At 37.5% G+C, this 20,295-nt stretch overlaps 1 protein-coding gene across 2 annotated transcripts in view; it reads left to right on the top strand.

Moving 5' to 3' along the window:
• Positions 1 to 2,946: 2,946 nt before the first annotated feature.
• kif3b (kinesin family member 3B) overlaps positions 2,947 to 20,295 on the top strand; it is a 58,614-nt gene continuing 41,265 nt past the window's right edge. The window contains exons 1-3 of one of the 2 annotated variants that reach the window (XM_039735060.1): positions 2,947 to 3,054; positions 17,965 to 19,409; positions 19,912 to 20,013. In XM_039735060.1, coding sequence (XP_039590994.1) covers positions 18,018 to 19,409; positions 19,912 to 20,013 — 1,494 coding nt within the window. In that variant the 5' untranslated portion in view covers positions 2,947 to 3,054; positions 17,965 to 18,017. Of the gene's footprint in view, positions 3,055 to 3,153; positions 3,238 to 17,964; positions 19,410 to 19,911; positions 20,014 to 20,295 lie in introns of those variants that run through there. The other variant, XM_039735061.1, reaches the window with a different exon arrangement.

Genomic DNA, 20,295 nt, shown 5'->3' with positions numbered 1-20,295 from the left:
AAATGTCTGAACATGAAAGAACATGCAAACCACCCCCTTGTGCTGTTGCTTTTTGTTTAATAAACTGGAAGTCTGTGTAAAACAGAAGCCGACCCATAAATGCAAGAAATAAATTTCAGTGTCTTAGGCATGTTCAAGTACTGATCGTACCTGATGAGGTCAGCCTTACATTTATTCTATATTTGTTAAGAAACATAAAATAGGGTTTTGTTACCTATTAATGATTGAAATAATTTTATCGTTAGTGTGCATGTCTAGAAAAACATCTGGTTTTCTGGTTGATTCAATTGAATGTGCATATTGCCTTTGCATATTAGACACCTTCTCAAATTTCTAAAGAAGAGTTTCTCCTCTCAGCTTTGAGTGCATCTTGAAATAGACTAGAAAATTTTAAACAACTTTACTCGTATGGCAGGCAGCTAAACTTAACAGCAGTAGGGAAATGTTAGTTATAGAGAAATGTTCTCTGGTCACTAATACATTTTTTAAAAAAAATTTTCAAATTCTTATAACATATTTAAGAATTATGGTTATATAAATATTTCTATGGTAACAAATTACCAATGCTAAATTTTAAAGTAGTTATTGAATTCCATTTACATGTTAAAATTCATATTGATCACAAATTTAAAATTTAATTACTAATCATTTAGTGATTAATCTAGGAATTTAAGTTCTTTTACATATTAGTTTTCCTTTTTGTATCACTTATAGTGCCTATAAACTGCCTTTAAATTGTTGGCATGTAGAATTTAAGGAATCACAGTGGCACTAGTACTGTTTAATCCAGGCATATTTATTGTCTCTTTGGAGTTTGAACCCTGATCTGTATCTATCTGTTTGTCCATGTATTCTCATTTTCCTCTTGCATTATAAACAGAAGTATTTTATATTAACTGCCAAATCTAAATTGTCTCAGCGTGCATTTGTGTGTGCCAGTCTACCCTGCCTGCTGTATAGAGTTGGTTTCTTCTTTACCCTTGTTGCACGCTTACAATTGGTAAGTGTGTTTTAAAAATGGGTTATGGATTTAGGATTTATGATAGATTTAATTAAACTGAGTAAATAAAAAAACTTACACAAAAGCCCATATACATGCATTATGCCAGTTTGCCTCAGTCAGGTTCATTGGTAACATACTGTTGAGTAACAGACATCAACAAAAACTTTTTGTGGTCTCAATAACACTTACAAAGCATCAATAAAGCGGCTATTCGTCTCTGTGTAATGTTACACACTAAAGTAACTTCACTCTGATGGCTTAAATTAGTTATAATATGTCTCTCAGTATTGCATACTTTAGTATATGGCTTGTGAATCCTTAATGTATGCGTAATAAACCAAATGAAGCACTCATATTCACAAGTAAATTTACCAGTGTATCACAAGCTCCTAATTTGTCACATTACACCAAGACTAATATTTTATTTCTGTTTTATAAGTGTCATTAAGGCCAGAAGAATCCTTAGTTGAGGTTGTATTACAAACAGTATGCAACTAATCAGTGCATTATAGATAGCAGCTAATCTAAAGTGTTACCAAGTTTACTGGTATCTGCCAATCCAACTGTCCATTTATAGCACCTCTCATAGTATCGTGTTTTGTTGTTGCCTTTGTGGAGTCAGCACTTTTTCCCATTGTCTCTGAGGGGTTTCTTTACACATTCCTGTTAATGTGCATAGGTTAGGTTGTCAATGTTTGGTATGAATAAGATTGGGTGTGTGTATGAGTGTCCCTATTGTGCGTTGGTGCTTATCCAGGGTTGCTTCTCACCTGGCATCCAACATAACTTTGATAGGCTTCAGCCCCTGTGACCTTGAACTGGACAAGGTGTGTTAGAAAATGGAGAAGTGGCAGGTAAGTGCAACTTATTCAAATAGGCAGAGAATGACCAGAATGTCTTGGAAGGCTTCAGATTTTCAGTTAGCTTTTCTATGGATGTTTTGAGTGAACTGTATAGAAATTAACTTAAACTAAGTAAAATAAATAATTTGAAAAAAATATCAAAATAAAAGCTAAAGTATCCTTGATGACAAGGTTAAATTGAAATAAAATATAACACAAAAATACCCAAAAGCAGCAATCAGTGTACCTGTTAGTACAGCTAGCTAAACTGAGCACAGCTACTTAAGATCAGGTATCAATTATTCCCAATAGACTCCTTAAGAAACTACTTTTCTTCTTATTTCAGATACTAATTTACATGTTTACTCCATTGCTCTTTATGATCTTTCTATGTTTCAGATGTAGTTTAAGAACTTCAGGCTTCTTCGATGTTATACAATAAATTAAAACTGCTACACACCATGCATTCCACACCTAAGATGCAGTGCAAAATGTTTTTGAACCCAAGACGGACAGTAGCCGTTAATAAGCATTAGAAACAGCAATCAGTCATTATAACCAGCCAGTGTATTGTAGTTTGTAAGGCTGGAGGTCATAATGCACACGGGTGTTGGTGTAATTCCTCGTCATGTGCCCCTAAACCGGTATTTTTTTTTTCCTGACTGTGCTCCCTAACTGTAATACTTCTAATTTATCCTTGTCTTTTCACGTTGGAAAAAAAACATACAAATGTATTATGATGATTTTAAAAGTGTTGCTCCAAAATTAAACATTTCAATGCAAAAGGAATTCAGCTTATACTCCTTTAGCACCTTTTTATTTAATTAAACATTGCATCGGAAATCCTCAACTAAACTCAAAGGCAGATTTTGCGTTTGCATTGTTTTGGAATTCTGAACAAACTCATGTTTTGAAGTTCATCCGATAAGGAATTTTGCTTCGAAAATACCATCGCATGAAATGAAAAGCTACCAAAAAATCAAATGCTTAAAGAACTTTTTTGACTATCGGGGCCAGCCAGCCAGCTTTCAGGTCCTAGCCACGCCCTCTTGCACGCTCGGCTCTCTTCGGCAATGTTCGGCTCCTCGTTGCTCCTCTCGTCGTTAGACGCTTTAGTTCGTTAGTCTCCAAGGAAGTGTCGCTCTTCCATCCGGGAAAGTGAAGACGCTGAGCAGTAATGGCTGGTTGCAGGGAGATCTTCTTTGGCAGGTAGCTTCCTCTGAAAACAAATGTAGTAAATGTTTCGATGCGCAGCTTTCTAGAAAAGTCGTGGTTTTGCACATTTCGGCATATCTCTTTTTTTCTGTTAAAGTACTGGCTGCTGGCGTCTGTTTTGCTCCATCATTAATGGACTGTTTTGTCGTTGCTAGGCCGTTCACAGTATTGCTCAAGGTATCGTTTTGATTCATTTTCTACCTCGTCGGGATTTTTTCTTTTGCGTGGGGCTATATGCGTAAATTCCCCTGCCTTTTATCTTTATTTGGTTTCACTTTATTTAATTAGTGAAAGGCGGCTTTTTGTAACGAACGGATTTAAATGACCCGAGTGTTGCTCTTCGGGAATTTACAATTTTATATTTTTATGGGGTGACATGTTTGAATGTGTAGGTATTGAGTTTTCTAAATCTGATGATTCATTTAAAAAGTCATGTTAAGTCACAAAATAAGATTATGAATACATTGGTCAAGTAGTCTTTCACGAGGCTGAAGTTACCTCCTTATTCCCACAGCACAATATTTTAAAAGACATTCCTTGTGTTATATCGTAAAGCTTGATCAGTGATTAAAGGAAGAATTTAACAGGCTAGTCATTTTCGTGGACAGTATTAAAAATGTGGCCCAATAAGATTTTAATCCTTTGCAGTTATCCAGTACATTCGTGATGCCCAGTGCAGCATATGTAAGAATGAACCCGGCGTGCCAGTGGGGTTGTAAACACCATCACTGTTCGGCCAGACTTGAGATTGCAGGCACAGCTTAATTTGGGAATTTCTCTTCCTGAGAAGCTGTGGAAATGAAAGTGGCACAGTACCCACTACCACAATTCAATGCATTAGATGTGGGATTGTGCCATGTTTGTTTTAACAAATTTGACTAGTGTAGCCATGTTTGACCACCAGGCAAAACACACCCTCAGTTTAATGCATGTGCCCCATTTGTCCAAAATTTGAATGAATGTGGCCTTTTAAAGTGTCTGTGAAAAATTGTATTTTACCCAGTATTGTAGATGTGGGTGTATGACAGTATTGGATGTGACTAGTATACCTGTGTTGGACTGGGCAAAACTCTCCTGTAGTTTTAACACAGGCCCCCTTGCCCAAAACTTAAATTCAAAATTCAAAGTTACCCAAAATGACTGAACCTTTTATAATACTTGTTAAATACCACTTTTAACCATGTGCTATAGGTACAGGACTTTGCCAGGGATTTTGAGTAGTGCATCCACAATGAGCCAGGCCAACATCAACTTCAGTTTAACACATCCGTCTCTAGTTGTGAACAACTGAAATTAAATCTGTCGATTGCTTGTTAAATGTAATGGTTTGCCCTGGGAGTGTGCCAAGTTTGCTGCTGAATCTCAGTAATGTACTTCTCTCGATTAGGACAACACTTGCTGCAGTTTTAACGTAGAGTGCTGCAGTTTTAACAGTAGAGTTACAATGAAAATAAATGTGGCCCAATGCAAATTCAATGTAAGCTTTAACTATTTTAGATTGTTCCAGCTATCTTTTGCAGCAGATGTGAGAGCTCACCAAGTTTTCTAGTGGTTTTGACAAGAGTACTTTTTTTTCTACATTTTGCCAACATTTTCCTTTATTGATGCTGAAGACACCTTTGAACCAATCTCTACCAAATTTTTCAGACTTTCTATTTTTGGTCAGTGTTTTGTTCCAAAATTTAGTTGGTAGCACCAGGCATGCCACTAGTACATTGTAAACCATAAATACTAGAAATATCATCCCCATATTTTAGGATATAGAATTATTTGGTTGCATATAAGAGCAGCACAGTAGAAAACCATTTTAATCTTCACTTTTAGATTTAGAAATGGCAACACTGCATATCGTTATGGTCAGTTCAGACATGCTGGAATTATACATTCATACTTTGTGGCTTCAGTCCTTTGACATTTTTTTGGTTTTATAAAATGTGAATGTATGACATTAAATTTTTATTAGGTCACATGTTTTTGCAGTTTAAATGATAAATACACATTCACTGTAGATGTGTAGGAGGCAAATATTTTATATTCTTAACTGCTGATTGTTAGTCTGATTTGGTGTTGCTTACATGTTTCTTTAGCAGGTTGTGTGATTGTAACTTACAAACACTTTGTGGTGGTTTTAGTTGCATTTTTTCACTTTAGTACAACCCTCTTTCCAAAAATGTGAAATGTGATGCTGTTTAAAACATAAGTAAAACAGAATAAAATAATTTTACAAATAAGTGTAAACCCTCTTTCATTGAAAATACCACAAAGACAATATTTCAAATGTTTGAAACTGAGAATTTTTTTGTTTTTTTGGAAAATATATGCACATTTTGAATTTAATGCCAGCAATATGTTTCAGACAAGTTAGGACAGGAGCAGGTTTATCACTGTATTGCATCACCTGTGTGGCAGCATATGTTGCTCCAAAAACTTTATATAATGTTCAGTTTTAATGGTACATCCAAGATGTGCAAGCTACCCATTTCATGTGTACTCATGCACCCCATGCCATCACTGATGCTGGCTTTGAACTGTGTGCTGATAACAATCTGGAAGGTCTGTCTTCTCTAAATCCTGCAGGATGTGGTGTCCATGATTTCCAAAAGAATTTCAGATTTTGATTTGTCAAACCACAGGACAGTTTTCCACTTCACCTCAGTTAACCTTACATAAGTTCAGGCCCAGAGAAGGTGGCGGTGTTTCTGGATCATGTATGGTTTCTTCTTTATATTTGTGGATATAGCAATGAACTGTGTTCACAGGGAGTGTTTTTCCAAAGTGTTCCTGAGCCCATGCAGTGACATCCACTACAGAATCATGTCTGTTTTTAATGCAGAGTGGCCTGGGTGCCATCAGATGTCTCTGGATTCTCTGAATCTTTTAATGATATGATGTGCCGCAGATGGTGGAATCCCAAATATTTTGAAATTTTACATTAAGGAACGTTATTATTAAATTGTTGCACTATTTGCCTGTGCAGTCTTTCACAGAGTGGTGAACCCCTCCACATCTTTAATTGGTATAAATGGAGCATCCCAGAGACGCAGAACTAAAGTTACTGACCTGTTGCCAATTCATCTAATTAGTTGTGAGATTTTTCATCGTGTGTGTGTGTTAATTTTTTTTATTTATTTATTTTTTTTGAATTCTTGTACTATGTTTTGTTGCTACATCCCAACTTTTTTGAAACTTGTAAGGTGATATGAATTTTAAAATGAGCATATTTTTCAAAAAAATAAACTTTCTCAGTTTCAACATTTGATATATTGTTCATGTTCTATTTTCAATTAAATATTGGTTTAATTGATTTGCAAGCCATGGCATTCTGTTTTTATTTACGTTTGACACAGTGTCCCAAATTTTTGGAGATGGTGTTGTATTTATTTTTTATAAATATAGGTGAGCTTTTTCTCTTGTCACAGTTATGGGTTTGTTTCACTCATGGATGGTTATGTGCCCTTTAATTGTAAAAATAAGTAATGTTCCTCCTTGTTGATTTGCACTAGTTTGGGCTGGATTTTTAATGCATTTATCAATTCAAGTTTGGTCTAAAATACTGCTGATTTTGAACACTTACGAATGATTTGCATTTTGTTTTAGTCAGCCATTATGCTAAAAAAGTGAATGCTTTTGACAAGTATGGAATACTTAATATGTTATTGCCTACAGTGAACTGTTGAGCGGTGGCTTCATTTAGGATTTTAATATTACAAGTTCCTTTTTGGCTCAGCAGTACAGTCTTTTGATGTTCTTGATTCAAGAGTCGCAAAGACAGACTTTGAAAACCACAGGGACAATTTTTTTATTTAGCTTCATTTATTTTTCCACATATGTGTTTTAACGTAAGCCTCTAATTGTTACATATGTTATAAGTGTAAGCACAAAACCACCAAAGAGTAAAGTGACCCCATAACGACAAGCCAGCTTAGTTACTGATCACCCTAACATATACATTTGAAGAGCTTCTGCTTCAGTTACAAATTCACTTTTCTTGCCCAGGTCATCTTTACTTAATACAGTGCACATATGCCTCAAGATGCATGTACATGATGAGGATCATTCAGTTCTTCAACTGGACTTCCACACCCTAATTTTGATGTGTTTTTAACTCTCATCACCATGTCTGTGTCCACAGTATATCAGAGTTTTTCATATCAGATAATGATGTCACAAGGCCTCAGTGGACACAGATCAGCCAAGATATTAAAACCACCTGTCTGATATTGTGTAGGTTCCCCTTGTGCTGCCAGAACAGCTCTCACCCTTTGAGGCAAGGACTCTGCAAGACCTCTGAAGGTGTGTGGTGGTGTCCGGTGGTATCAGGTACCAGGAACTTAGTAGTAGATCCTTTAAATTCTGTAAGTTGCGAGGTGATGCCTCAGTAGATCAGAATTGTTTTTCCAGCATATCCTGCAGATGTTCAAATGGATTGAGATCCATGTTCCTCAAACCATTCGTGAAAACTTTTTGCAGTGCAGCAGGGCGCATTATTCTTCTGAAAGAGGCCACTGCCATTAGAAAATATCATTGACATGAAAGGGTGTATGTAGTCTGCAACAATCTTTAGGTAGGTGGTGTGAGTTAAAGTAACAGCTACATGAATGCCAGAACCCAAGGTTTTTCAGCCAAATATGGCCCAGTGCATCACATTGCCTCCACCTGCTCTCCTTCCAAAGGTAAACGTTGCACATACACACGGCTGTCCATGTAATCTAAAAGAAAATATTTAATTGGACCAGCCCACCTTCTTTCATTGCTCAGTGGTCTATATCTGACTCTCACCTGCCCATTGTTGATGCTTTTGGCTGTGGACAGGGGTGAGTACAATCAATCCCTGAAATTCGTGGGGGTTACATTCCTAGAACACCTGCAAATTGTGAAAAAGCGTGAATTTTGGATATGGTTAAAAAAATGCCTATTTTTATAGTCTAAACCCTAAATATGCCCCAAAACACTTTAATTTCATTTCAAACTCTTAAGCTTAATACATTACCCTAAAAACAGAATGTAAAGGTAAACCTGTATACTTTACAGTACTGTACTGCCATGTCTCCCGCAGTGCTAGAATGTAAAATACAGATGTTACCCCTATATGTACTGTAATTCATGCAAATTTGCTTTTTTTTGGTATGCACTGTCATTGTCTTTGGTATAAGTAGGGTAAATACAGTAATAATTTAATAAAACTACAGTAAAATTTATGGGTACTTACCAATAATGGATTATATTGATTGAAGATGATGATGAATTAGCTGTGCAGTACAGTACGATGAAGCTTTGTAATGAAGATAATGACTGCACAACAAAGCAGAGGATTAATTGCTCCTCGGGTGGTGCCTCTTCTTCAGGCACTTCAGGAGGAGTTGTATCTTCTGATGGGGTTTCGTGTTGGCTTTTCTTGATAGGATTGAGGAACATTGTGATGGGAAGTTGCTGTAGTTATTTCTTCATGGTGGCGAGGAGGGTTTTATATGTCTGAATGGCAGCATCGATGCCATTATTAACTTTGATATCCTGAACCATTTAGGGATCCCATGCTTAAGTTCATTGCCGGAAGCCTTAGAAGGTGCAAGGCGTTTGGACGGCATCTTAGGGCTATAAGAACAACTAATTGAAAAACATAGCTACATGCGGTAAAATTATGATGATGCAAGAATGCAGGGCTGCATCTGCTGGAGATACGTCACAGGGTAGCAGCTAATCGGTAGCAAGGAGAAATTAATAACACTCTCGGATTGGCTACTTTCAAACCTCCTGCCTCAGAGTACAGGGTTATTTCACCATCCCAAGCCGCGTTTTCCTTTGCAGTTGCTTTGTGTTCTCACTACAGTGCTATAAAATTTATACAGTATTATAATTTATATGGAAATTTAGCTGAATTTACATTAATATTTCTTAAATTAGTAAATTATATTCTTAATTTAGTGTTAAAATGTATGAAAAATTATATATTGCCATGAAAAACCATAAAAAAATTGCGGAGGTAACTGCAAATAATTATTAGTTAGGTTCTAAGGAAAAATCCATGAATGACTGAGCCTGCGATGTCTGAACCGTGACTTCATGGGGGTTGACTGTATTGGCATTCTGAATGGTGTGCAGTCCCAAATATCGCACCCTATGATGCACTTTGTGTTTGGCCACTTCTGTTTTGGCCTACATTAAATTTTTTTAGCAGTTTGTGCTACAATAGCTCTTTTGTTGGAGTTGATAAAAACAGGCAAGCCTTCGCTCCCCATTGTGCATCAGTGAGCCTTTGACATCCATAACCCTGTCACTGTTTCACCGATTTCCCTTCCTTGGACCACATTTATTAGTTACTAATCACTGCATACCAGGAGCACCTACTGGTGCTGTTTTGGACCTACTGTTTTGGAAATGCTATGACCTAGTCGTATAGCCATTAGTTTGGCTTTTGTCAAACTTGCTCAGATCCTTGTTCTTGCCCATTTTTCCTGTTCTGTCAACACGTCACCTTTAAAAACCAACTGGTCACTTGCTACTTAATATATCCCATCCCTTGACAGGTGCCATTGTAAGAGGATAATCAATGTTATCCACTTCACCTGCCATTGGTTTTTAATATTGTGGCTGTTCAGTGTATATGTGCAATGTTATGTATTCCATTTGCCAGGGCTGCAACAAAAATGTGACATCAAGGAATATCACTAGTAATTTTGTATATTTGATGTTTAGTTATGGCTTCATTAAGATCAGAACCAGTGTATCACCTGATTTTAGTTGTAGTGAAACATACTTTTTATCTTTTCGTCCAAGTGTTCTGATGGAAAAAGTTTGGCATCTTTTGTTTGATTCTTTGCTTTGGTTGATGCTTTGTGAATCTTGTCATTTTACCTATCTTACTATGGAAGCAAAGTAAAAATCAATCACTTCTAGTACAAAGTTTTAAATCTTGTTTGTAAAGAAAGGCTTGCAGAAGGCTGTAGCTTTAGGTATACTTGGGGAAATGTACCAGAAACAGTTACTTTGAGTTCAGTGTTAGACTATATGTTAAATTTAAAAAGAGTTACTTGCAACTCATTTTTGCTATTAGTAATAAAAATCAGGTTTTAAATTTTTATTTTCTCTGGATCAGAAGAAAGAGCATGCTATTAGTTACTTTTCAGTCATTATAACCTTATTGTACTTTGAGTAGTTCTTTATCATTAAACTTTGAATCAACCTTTCCTGGTTAGAATGGGAACCCCCTGAGCTGGACAAAATAAACCTCTCTGTTCTTAGAATTGGTCCCCAGTTTGGCTTGGGAAATTCTCAGGAGCTCCTAGTTGCAAGTAGAAATATAATCCTTCCAGGTCTTAACTTCGTCAACTGTGCCTGATAATAGTAGTACATGCCCAGGTCATTCCTAGTCTTTCGATAGATAAGAAGTTCATATCGGAGGCATGTCCTTAAATTGCATTGCATGCTGTTATCTCACGGATTCTGAGCCTAACAACTCTATACAGAAAGGTCATTTCAGTCACTTATATTTCTGTCACTAGCCATACCTCTTAACCATATGTGAGTACAAGGGGTGTACGCTGTGTACGCTGACCAGGTAACTTGAAAGCATTTTCAGTTGACTTGGTTTCCTGGCCTAGTAAAGCCTCTGCAGAAATGCAGCTACTGCACCACTGGTTTGTTGATGAGTGTCATACTCCTCTCTATCCTTGTGTGTGAACTCTTCCACTTGACGTAACTGTTCATCCCCTACCTGTAGAAATCTACTACTGTGGAGGATGTTGGCTTCATGCTAAGATTCATCCTGACTGTATTACACTTGGATGCAAACCTGTCCAGCGCATGCCAGCAATTCCAGTCAGATGAGAAGGAAACATTATATTGTTAGATCTGCTTAATCTAATTCAGATTTTCATGGGCATAGTGTATCTTGGCAGCACTGATCTTGGTGCCCATTTTCATACACGCCTCTACACACGGTGAGATTATAGTCGTCAGTTTGGAGATGTGGTTGGAAAATCCATGCAAACACAGGTTTTTTTTTGGGATGGCTTCACAATCTAGGAGTGCTTTTCAAATTGAGTAAGCTAGATCTGTGAAGCAACAACACTACTAACTAGACCAGAGAAAATAACTCAACTTTCCACCTCTTCAAGCCTTAGCAACACCTTAAAATTCTCTGAAAACCTTAAATAGGAGAGGAGACGAGAAGCAACCTTAGTGTAATGTCATGGCCATGCTAAACAGAATTGATTTAATTGTGAACATACAAAAGCAACTGTAGCTCCACAGATGTAGAGAACAAATGACATGCAGCAATGGCTTCAAAGCATTATACTTTTGGAAAGAGCCGCAAAAGATACCACAGGGTTCAAAGCACAGATGGATATTCCAGAACAGAGTTCACATTGTTAATTGAGGATTTGAGGTTCACTTATCGAATTAAGTTTCTTCCAGTATTCCAGCATAACCTCCTCCATTGCCCCTCAAACTCCACAATATCCAGTATTTTAAGTATTTCTGGTCAGTTCTCATCCAGTGCACCAGCTTTGCCACTGTGGAGCTTTTCACTCACTGTAGCAACCTCAGGCATAGAAATGGGGCCAACCCGATTCCAGCAGAGTGTCTTCACTGTAGTGTTGGATTGGTACTAAATTTTGACATCAGTGTTTATCAGTTTTGAGACCCCCAGTATTGGTACCAAAATGTGAAGCAAATAATTGATAACTCCCCCTATATCTGTCTCACGGCTGCTTTGTTTCCAAGTCAACAAACAAATGCACCTTCCTACTCCACCGAATTCTGCAAATCTTTGAGCACTGGTGTTACAGAGCTCCCACTTGGACTCTCCAGCACATTTATATAACTATAATATATACAGGCAGTCCCCGGGTTAAGTATGATATAGGGACTGTAGGTTTGTACTTAAGTTGAATTTGTATATAAGTCGGAACAGGTACATTATTTTAACAAAAGCTATTGTTGACCGACTATAATCAAGTGCTCTGCCAATGAATGATGGAGTTTCACCTCTCTCTGACCTTTTCATTATTTCTACTTTATCTTCAATGGTGATCGTTTTTCTGTTCTTTACTGTATCACTAGCACATCAGATTTGTGTTTCAGAGACATTCTTGAAGGGTGAAGACAAAAGGTTAAGATGAACTCTTCTGCACAGCTCTGTACACGTTATCACAGCAGGAAGGCACCAGACGTCAACACGTCTGTACTAACAAGTGACAACTTTCTGCTATGTTCGTAACAGTACAAGAAGTCTTGCTATTGGGAATGAATGGGGGCGGTTCACCACCTGCCCGCCACACAGTCGCCTCCACTACAGTATGCTGCCTGCAGTGTCTGCCCACCGAGGACAAACACGGTGCGGCCAAAGGCGGGTAGTGAATCACCCACCACTGCCTCCATTCAACGGGCAGCCACCCGAGGCACACTACAATGCTACCCTCCGCTACCTCGTTCACCCTCAATGGCCTCTGTTCAGCCACAACCGGGTCACCACTTGCAGCATTACCAGCCGCCCACCGAGAACGAACGAGACAGCCCTGTGTAGTGGGTGGGCAGTGAAACGCCCCCCTCTGCTCCATCCAGCCTGCGACCAGTCAGGAGCAGTAGCTGCAGCGGTGTGATGGGCATGCAGCGAACCGCCCCATCAAGCCTCCGTCCTGCACACGATCGATAGCTGTGGCCCCAGTGACTATGGGCCACGGGTCACCGCTTGCTGCTGGGAGCCGCCCAAGGGACACTACACTGTGTGAGCAACGAAATCGCCCCCCTCCAGTCTTCGTCCTGCCACCACTTGCAGAGTCCCCAGGCCGAAGATGATGGAGCGGCAGTTACTGAGGTGCATGCGTCCCAGCTGTGGTCCTGTTCGTAAGTCGTAGGTAGGATGTCTGTAACCTGGGGACTACCTGTATATTAGGTGTAATACATGGAAGAGCCAGGGGTACAGGGATTTATTTTCAGCACTGAAATGTACAAAATGCTGGCACTGTAGCATTTTAAAAGTTGGAATTTTCAATAATTTGTCAGTACTGGTATACCAGGCAACCATAATTCACTGAGTGGAAAGTGCACCTTCTCCGTCTTAACATTATCTCCAGGTGTTGTCAGAATTATTCTACCCTTGTGCATCTGTACTACCTTCCTGAGTAAATAGATGATTTCCCGAAACTTCTTAAAAGCTGTATGAAAGTCATTTTCAGTTGCTTGCCAGTGCATCTAAGTCAGATCTAGAGTCTGCTAAAACTGCACGCAAGGCCTTTTTCTTCAACTTGGCAACTCCATAAGCTGGTGGAGTCCACCAGTGTATCATAGGGTTACCACCATGACAGGAATGAAAAACCTCAGGGCCTGAGTTTTGTTTTTGACAAAGGGGAGGAATTTCCAATTAAGCTAACAACAGATGCAGGGGATTTTTATAATCTTATTTTCTTAAGAAAGATATTATCATCAAGTACTATCTGGTTTATCTCACTGTCTACACCTACCAAATGTATTGACTTAACCATTCAGTAATTTAAAAAACACTGTACATACTGCTTAAATTATACAAAAAATTAAAAATCCAAACTGTATATCCATGCTACATAAAGTAGTAATTACCAAGATTATTCAGAATACTTAATTTATATTAATTTAAACAATCTTAAAATATGTTTTTGTCACAACAGTTTACTCCAATTAGTTTCTCTTAGTTTTTTTTTTTTTTAAATCGCTTTGTGAGATGTATGACAATTATAAAATTTACCAGTAAACCCCCAATTCTGTAAAGAATCGGAAATCCAAGAATAGCAATCACTTTCTGTTCCCGCTGATCTTTAGAGGGATAAAAAATCATGGAGGGTGGGAGCGTCCTGGGAAAGTTTAAATTTAATTAAATAAAATATATTTATACTAAAGTTAACCAATTTATTAAAACTAAAATTGAAATTTAATTGTTATATTATTCAAGTCCAAAATGTTACTGCACTTATAAGTAAAAAAAATATTGGAGTGCAAAGGTTTAAATGAAGTAAATTGGAAACAAAAAATTCATAAAATGGTAAATTGAAAATAGTTAATCAAAAATTTCCTTATAAACAACATTTTTGGTAAAGATGGTTTCCTGTCCTTGAATTAGCTGTGCCTGGTATGGAGTAGTTAAAACCTTCACTTTAACGTCACATGAACGCCGGACTCTTGAAAAGGCAACATAAAGTTGTCCATGTCGAAATACAGGCTCAAAAAGGTAAATCCCTACAGGTTGTGTTGTTTGGGCGCCACCTACTGACTCTGGGAAGCTGAGGCACTGTGCGCATGCACTTTAGGTGGCACCTAGTTCCCTGATGGTGACGGCAGCGGATTTGCGTGCTGAAGTGACCATGGAGGCGGATCCCGGCTTGGAGATCTACATTACTAAACAAAGGTTGTATATGTGGTGGTGTGTGCGTTCGCGTTCAAGCTGAGGTTGTTTTGTGCTCGTTTGCATTCGGGTGATGGTTGTATTGTGCACGTTCTCGTTCAGGTGGCGGTTGTATTGTGCACGGCTTGGTTCTGTCCTCTGCCATCCGTTCATACAACCTTAGGTTAGTAATATAGATATTTGCATCAGTACATGTGAGGAACATTAGTCAATTGAAAATACTTACGCAAATGACATTTACTGATGATTTAGTTTTCCAGATATCTCCTGCAATTTTTACTTTGGTTCTCACTTGAAAGCTGCATTTGTAAAAATATTATCTCAATGAATGTTGAATCCATTATTTCAGGATTGCCATAAAAGTGATTAGACATTTGCTAATGCTTATACCTTTGGGCTCATCCAGAATTAGACACTGAACTGGTTTGGCTTTAACTGCAGTAATGTACTTATAATTAGAAATTTGCTATCATTGTCCACAGGAAATATATTTAAACTGTAAAGCTTGGATGTTCTAAACTTGTATATTAAAGTAAGAGTTTTGGAGAGTACATTCATCGCTCAGCAATGTCTAAGGTCACTTGGAAGCTACTGCAAATGTGTGGTGTAAAGTCTTGTGGTCAGACATGGTTAAAGTGGAACATTTTGGCATGAACATTAAATGATATGTATGTTGTAAATCTGATTCTGAACATCAGCTAGGTAACACCATTCTATCATATAATGTGGTGGTAGCATCATGTTGTTGAAGTGCTTTTCAATAGGCAGGATTGGCAGACTGATCAGGTTTGAAGGAAAGATGAATGCTGTACAGTACACCCAGATTTTGTAGAGGAACCTGAACTCCGCTACTAGAAGGCTTAAACTGGGAGGAAGTTTGCCTTTCTGTAAGATAGTGACCCAAAGCACACAGACATGTTGACAGTGGAGTGGCTTAAAATGAAGAGAATTGATAATAAATAAATAAAATCTTTACATTTATATAGCCCTTTTCTCACTACTCAAAGCGCTCAGCAATTGCAGGTTAAGGGCCTTGCTCAAGGGCCCAACAGAGCAGAGTTTCCCAGTAAGAGTCCTGATCCTAACCCAATCAAATATCTATAGAGAAATCTAAAACTTGCTGTCCACTGCCACTCCTCAACTAACCTGGAACAGCTTGAACAAATGTTTAACAATTTTTTTGAAAGTTAATTTTGTGAAAATTAAATTTTTAATAGTTTTTTTTTTTTGTGGGTAGCATTGTGATGAAAGCACCATGCCATTGTGTGCTTTTGCCAGGAGATATAATGGTCAGTCACAATATTGTTCAAAATATTGACACGTTTAAACAAAATCAACTGCAGCAGTAATGGTAATGGACATTGTACTAAACTTGGAACATTCTTCACTTTATGTTCAGGGGCCTATCAAGTAGTACTGATACTGATTCTTCTTCTCCTGATGGGCATTACAATCATATATCATTCAGTTACTTGTATACATTTTTATGTATGTGAAAAAGACAAAATTCATGTTTCTTGCTGCATGATAGCTGTATGTTTCTAATTGCAAGGTCTTGATCAAGGTAATTTCTCTAAGTATACTGTAGAATTTTTTTCCAAGATTCCATTTTGACTAAAGACACCGGAGCCTTCCCGACTAACTGACAGGCTGCAATATATGTCTGTTAGCAGTCACAACTCCTTTACGTTCCCCTGTTGCACAAGATGTTTCTCATGGCCATATTGCTTTTTATTATTTACTATCCACATTACCTGTCTAAGACAGGTAGTAGATTAATTTATTTGTTTGTGTACCTTTAGTTGCTATACTTTGTTTTCGCCCGTATCTGAACTTCTCTTCACCTGCACTTTCTCTCTTCAGTGTGTTCCCGTAAAGCCTGCTACTCGGACTCGGTTAAGTTATTTTCAAGGCACCTTCCTCTGCTCCTGTATACCTTTATACTCACATCTTAGGAGGCATCTCTCACTTTCACTCTGTTCCTCTTATGCTGTTTTGCTTCCTTGTTTGTCTAACACTTGCACTTCCTCTTTCAATCATGTTGCCAAAGCTAAACTGACCAATCATATTACTCTAAGGTACAGAACACAAAGACCTTAGCTTTTTTATAATATAGTTGATCTTCTCCCTTTGGGTGATATTATTAAACAATACGGTCTGGGATTTAGTTTCTGTGTGTATGAGACTTGGATATATTGGCACACTTGAGCCCACCTCTGGTTTCCCACCAAACTCTGTTTAAATGCATTGGACACACTGACTCTTGGTTGTGCTATTTAACTATTTAAAAATTAATGGAGACAAGCCCAAGATGTTGCTTATAGACTCTTCTTAAAGCTATTGGAAACTTTAGATTTAATTTCAATGGTTGCATCTTGCCTTGTTCCTCAGAAATTAGGAACTTGGAGGTTGTTTTAGATTCTAATCTGTCATTTGAACCCCACTTTAATAATGTTAATTAGATCTGTTTTCATTCAGCTAACGAACATCTCGCGATTTAGATCTCCTTTCATTGATCATGCCACTAAAACACTTGTTTGATCTTTAGTCACCTCTAAGCTTGATTTTTGCAATGCTCCATATATCTTGGTGCTTCAAGGCAAAGTGATAAATAGATTAAATCATCTACTCAAGTCTTCAGCAGAATTTTAACAAATGCTATACCTTAGGAACTTATAACCATTTTACTGATTTCCTTGCTCTGCCTACCTGTTAAATATTGGATCTCTTATAACACGGTTTTGCTAACATATAAAGTTCTTCATGGCAATGGTGCTATCTATATTTTGAACAGGTTACAATGCTACACACACTGACGCAATTTAAGGTCATCTAATATGAAATTTCTTTTTGTCCTGTACACTAACTGCAAGTCACTGGGTGATATCCTTAGTTTTGCAACTCCCAGATTATGGAGCTCCCTGCCTTTTTATCTTAGACTGTCTTCTCAAATTGTATTTTATTTTGACTGTCATATTTATTCGTTTTATTTTTTCTATGTTTTTGTTTTAATTTATTTATGTACAATGGCATTGAGTGTCATTAAAGGTGCTTAACAACAACATGTAATATCATTGTTATTAATTAAATTTAAGACTGCTATGTGCTGGGAAGCTTTGATATCTCCCAGGTTATTAACCCTAGTATCTGTTGTTGGCTGAAATTTTTTCTTTGTGAAGTTTGCTTGTTGTTGCTGTGTCATTGTAGAAGCAGTAAGAGATTCCGTTTGTGAGGTTAGATTGGGGTTAGGTTTGAGTCTTTTAAGTAGACCACATGTGAATGTGTTTTATGTTGAGTTACCTGGCCAGAATTAGTTTCTGTGGTCAGATAAAGTTGTAAACGGGTTTGCAGAATAGAGTCTTGAGCCTTTTTCTAAGTCAGTGTTCAGAAGAGTTCAAATGTTGCTTTAATTTAGTTTAATGAAGTAATTTAAACACAAGGCTGTTGTTTGGCTATTTCAGTAGTGAGTAATGTGAAAAAGGTTATGGTCTTTTTTTGATGTTAGATTTTTATTTTTTCTCCCATAGGCTTTAAAACAGATTAAATTGCAGCAAACCAGGTCAGCACAATCAGCTGCAAAATGTCAAAGTTGAAGAGCTCAGAATCTGTGAAGGTGGTAGTCAGGTGCCGGCCTATGAATGAGAAAGAGATTGCTGCCAACTTCGAAAGAGTAGTCTCTGTGGATGTGAAACTGGGTCAGGTTTCTGTGAAGAATACTCGTGGTGCACCTAGTGAACTACCAAAGACTTTTACATTTGATTCAGTGTATGACTGGAATTCAAAGCAATTTGAACTTTATGATGAAACATTCAGGCCTCTTGTTGATTCTGTTCTTCAAGGATTCAATGGTACTATATTTGCTTATGGCCAAACAGGAACAGGCAAAACATATACAATGGAAGGAGTGCGTAGTGACCCAGAACGAAGAGGTGTTATACCAAATTCCTTTGAACATATATTTACACATATTTCCAGGTCCCAGAATCAGCAGTACCTTGTACGAGCATCATATTTGGAAATTTACCAAGAAGAAATTAGAGACTTGCTTTCAAAAGATCAGTCAAAAAGATTGGAGTTAAAAGAAAGGCCAGATACTGGTGTTTATGTAAAAGACTTATCCTCTTTTGTTACAAAAAGTGTTAAAGAGATAGAGCATGTTATGAATGTTGGCAATCAAAACCGCTCTGTGGGATCTACCAACATGAATGAGCATAGTTCACGATCTCATGCTATTTTTGTCATCACCATTGAGTGCAGTGAATTGGGACTTGATGGAGAAAATCATATAAGAGTAGGAAAGTTGAACTTGGTGGATCTTGCTGGCAGTGAACGTCAAGCTAAAACAGGAGCTCAAGGAGAGAGACTGAAAGAAGCTACCAAGATCAATTTATCACTTTCTGCTTTAGGAAATGTTATCTCTGCACTGGTTGATGGTAAGAGCACTCATGTGCCTTATCGTGATTCCAAACTTACCCGACTACTTCAGGATTCATTAGGAGGCAATGCAAAAACAGTCATGGTGGCCAACATTGGTCCAGCTTCTTACAACATTGAGGAGACTCTAACAACCTTGCGGTATGCAAACCGAGCTAAAAATATCAAAAATAAACCTAGAGTAAATGAAGATCCAAAGGATGCTCTTCTTCGTGAATTCCAAGAAGAGATTGCTCGGCTGAAGGCCCAGCTAGAAAGGCGTTCAGGAAAAAGAAGGAAAAAAGCTCGGAGGAAGCATGTAGGTGAAGGTGGAGAGGAGTTTGATGAAGATGACGATGAGGATGATGTAGATGACAAAGATGACTCTGACTATTGGAGGGAACAACAAGACAAATTGGAAAAAGAGAAGAAGGCAATTTTAGAAGACCACAGCCTAGTAGCAGATGAGAAACAAAAACTTCTCAAAGAAAAAGAGAGAAAAATGGAAGACTTCAAAAGAGAAAGAGAAGCCAGTGAGATGTTGGCAGCTAAAGTAAAGGTAAAATGATGGGTTTTGTTTGAGTTAAATTTTCTTAAATTATTGACTTTACTAAACTACGTTTGCGTAAGGCTTGTTTTATGTCCTTAAAAGGAGAGCACATTTTTGTTAGCAGCAATAAATTCTAATTTTAGGTTGTAAGTAAGTATTTTCTATACAATGTGCAAACACAATTCCCAAAATATGTGAAGTTTGGATACTTATATAAGAAACATAAGGACAGTGCATTACCAAGAACTGTGTACTGTATATGTAGAATATTCATGTAGAGACTTTATGTTTAAACTGTATCAAAATGAATACATTTGTTTTTCTCTATTTTCCCAGATTACCACTTACATCTAAATGCCATGAATTATATTCAGATAGTCCTATTCCCAAAATATATGCCTTATTCTATAAATGTATTGTTTTTCTTTTCAACATTATGGTTTTAGACTAGTAGTTATCATATATATTTTAACAATAATAATGAATAAAGTAATTTATACTTTTCCCTCAGGCTATGGAAAGTAAGCTGCTTGTTGGAGGCAAAAATATTGTTGATCATACAAACGAACAACAGAAAATATTGGAGCAGAAACGACATGAAATTGCAGAGCAGGTGAGTTTCCAAAGCTGTGAAATCTGCTATGCAAAATATTCTTTAAGTATCACACAGACATCCGGCTTTTTCTGCCTTTGCATTTTTATGCACATCTAAACCTAATTCATTATATGAGGGGTGCTTATTTTGTGGCACAGCAGTGAGTTTGAGAGGTTCATTTTTGTTGGATTTGTAATATTAAGCTGTGGAGCATAGGGTTAAATGAAGGAAAAATGTGTTTTTGTCCCAAACTTTATGGAGGGCAATGTACGCCACATGTCACAACAAATTCCTTTATAA

The sequence above is a fragment of the Polypterus senegalus genome, chromosome 14 (genome assembly GCF_016835505.1).
Source record: "Polypterus senegalus isolate Bchr_013 chromosome 14, ASM1683550v1, whole genome shotgun sequence".
In the NCBI taxonomy this organism is placed as follows: domain Eukaryota; kingdom Metazoa; phylum Chordata; class Cladistia; order Polypteriformes; family Polypteridae; genus Polypterus; species Polypterus senegalus.
The sequence above is the reverse complement of the archived record's forward strand: the minus strand, read 5'-3'. Positions and strand labels throughout refer to the sequence as shown.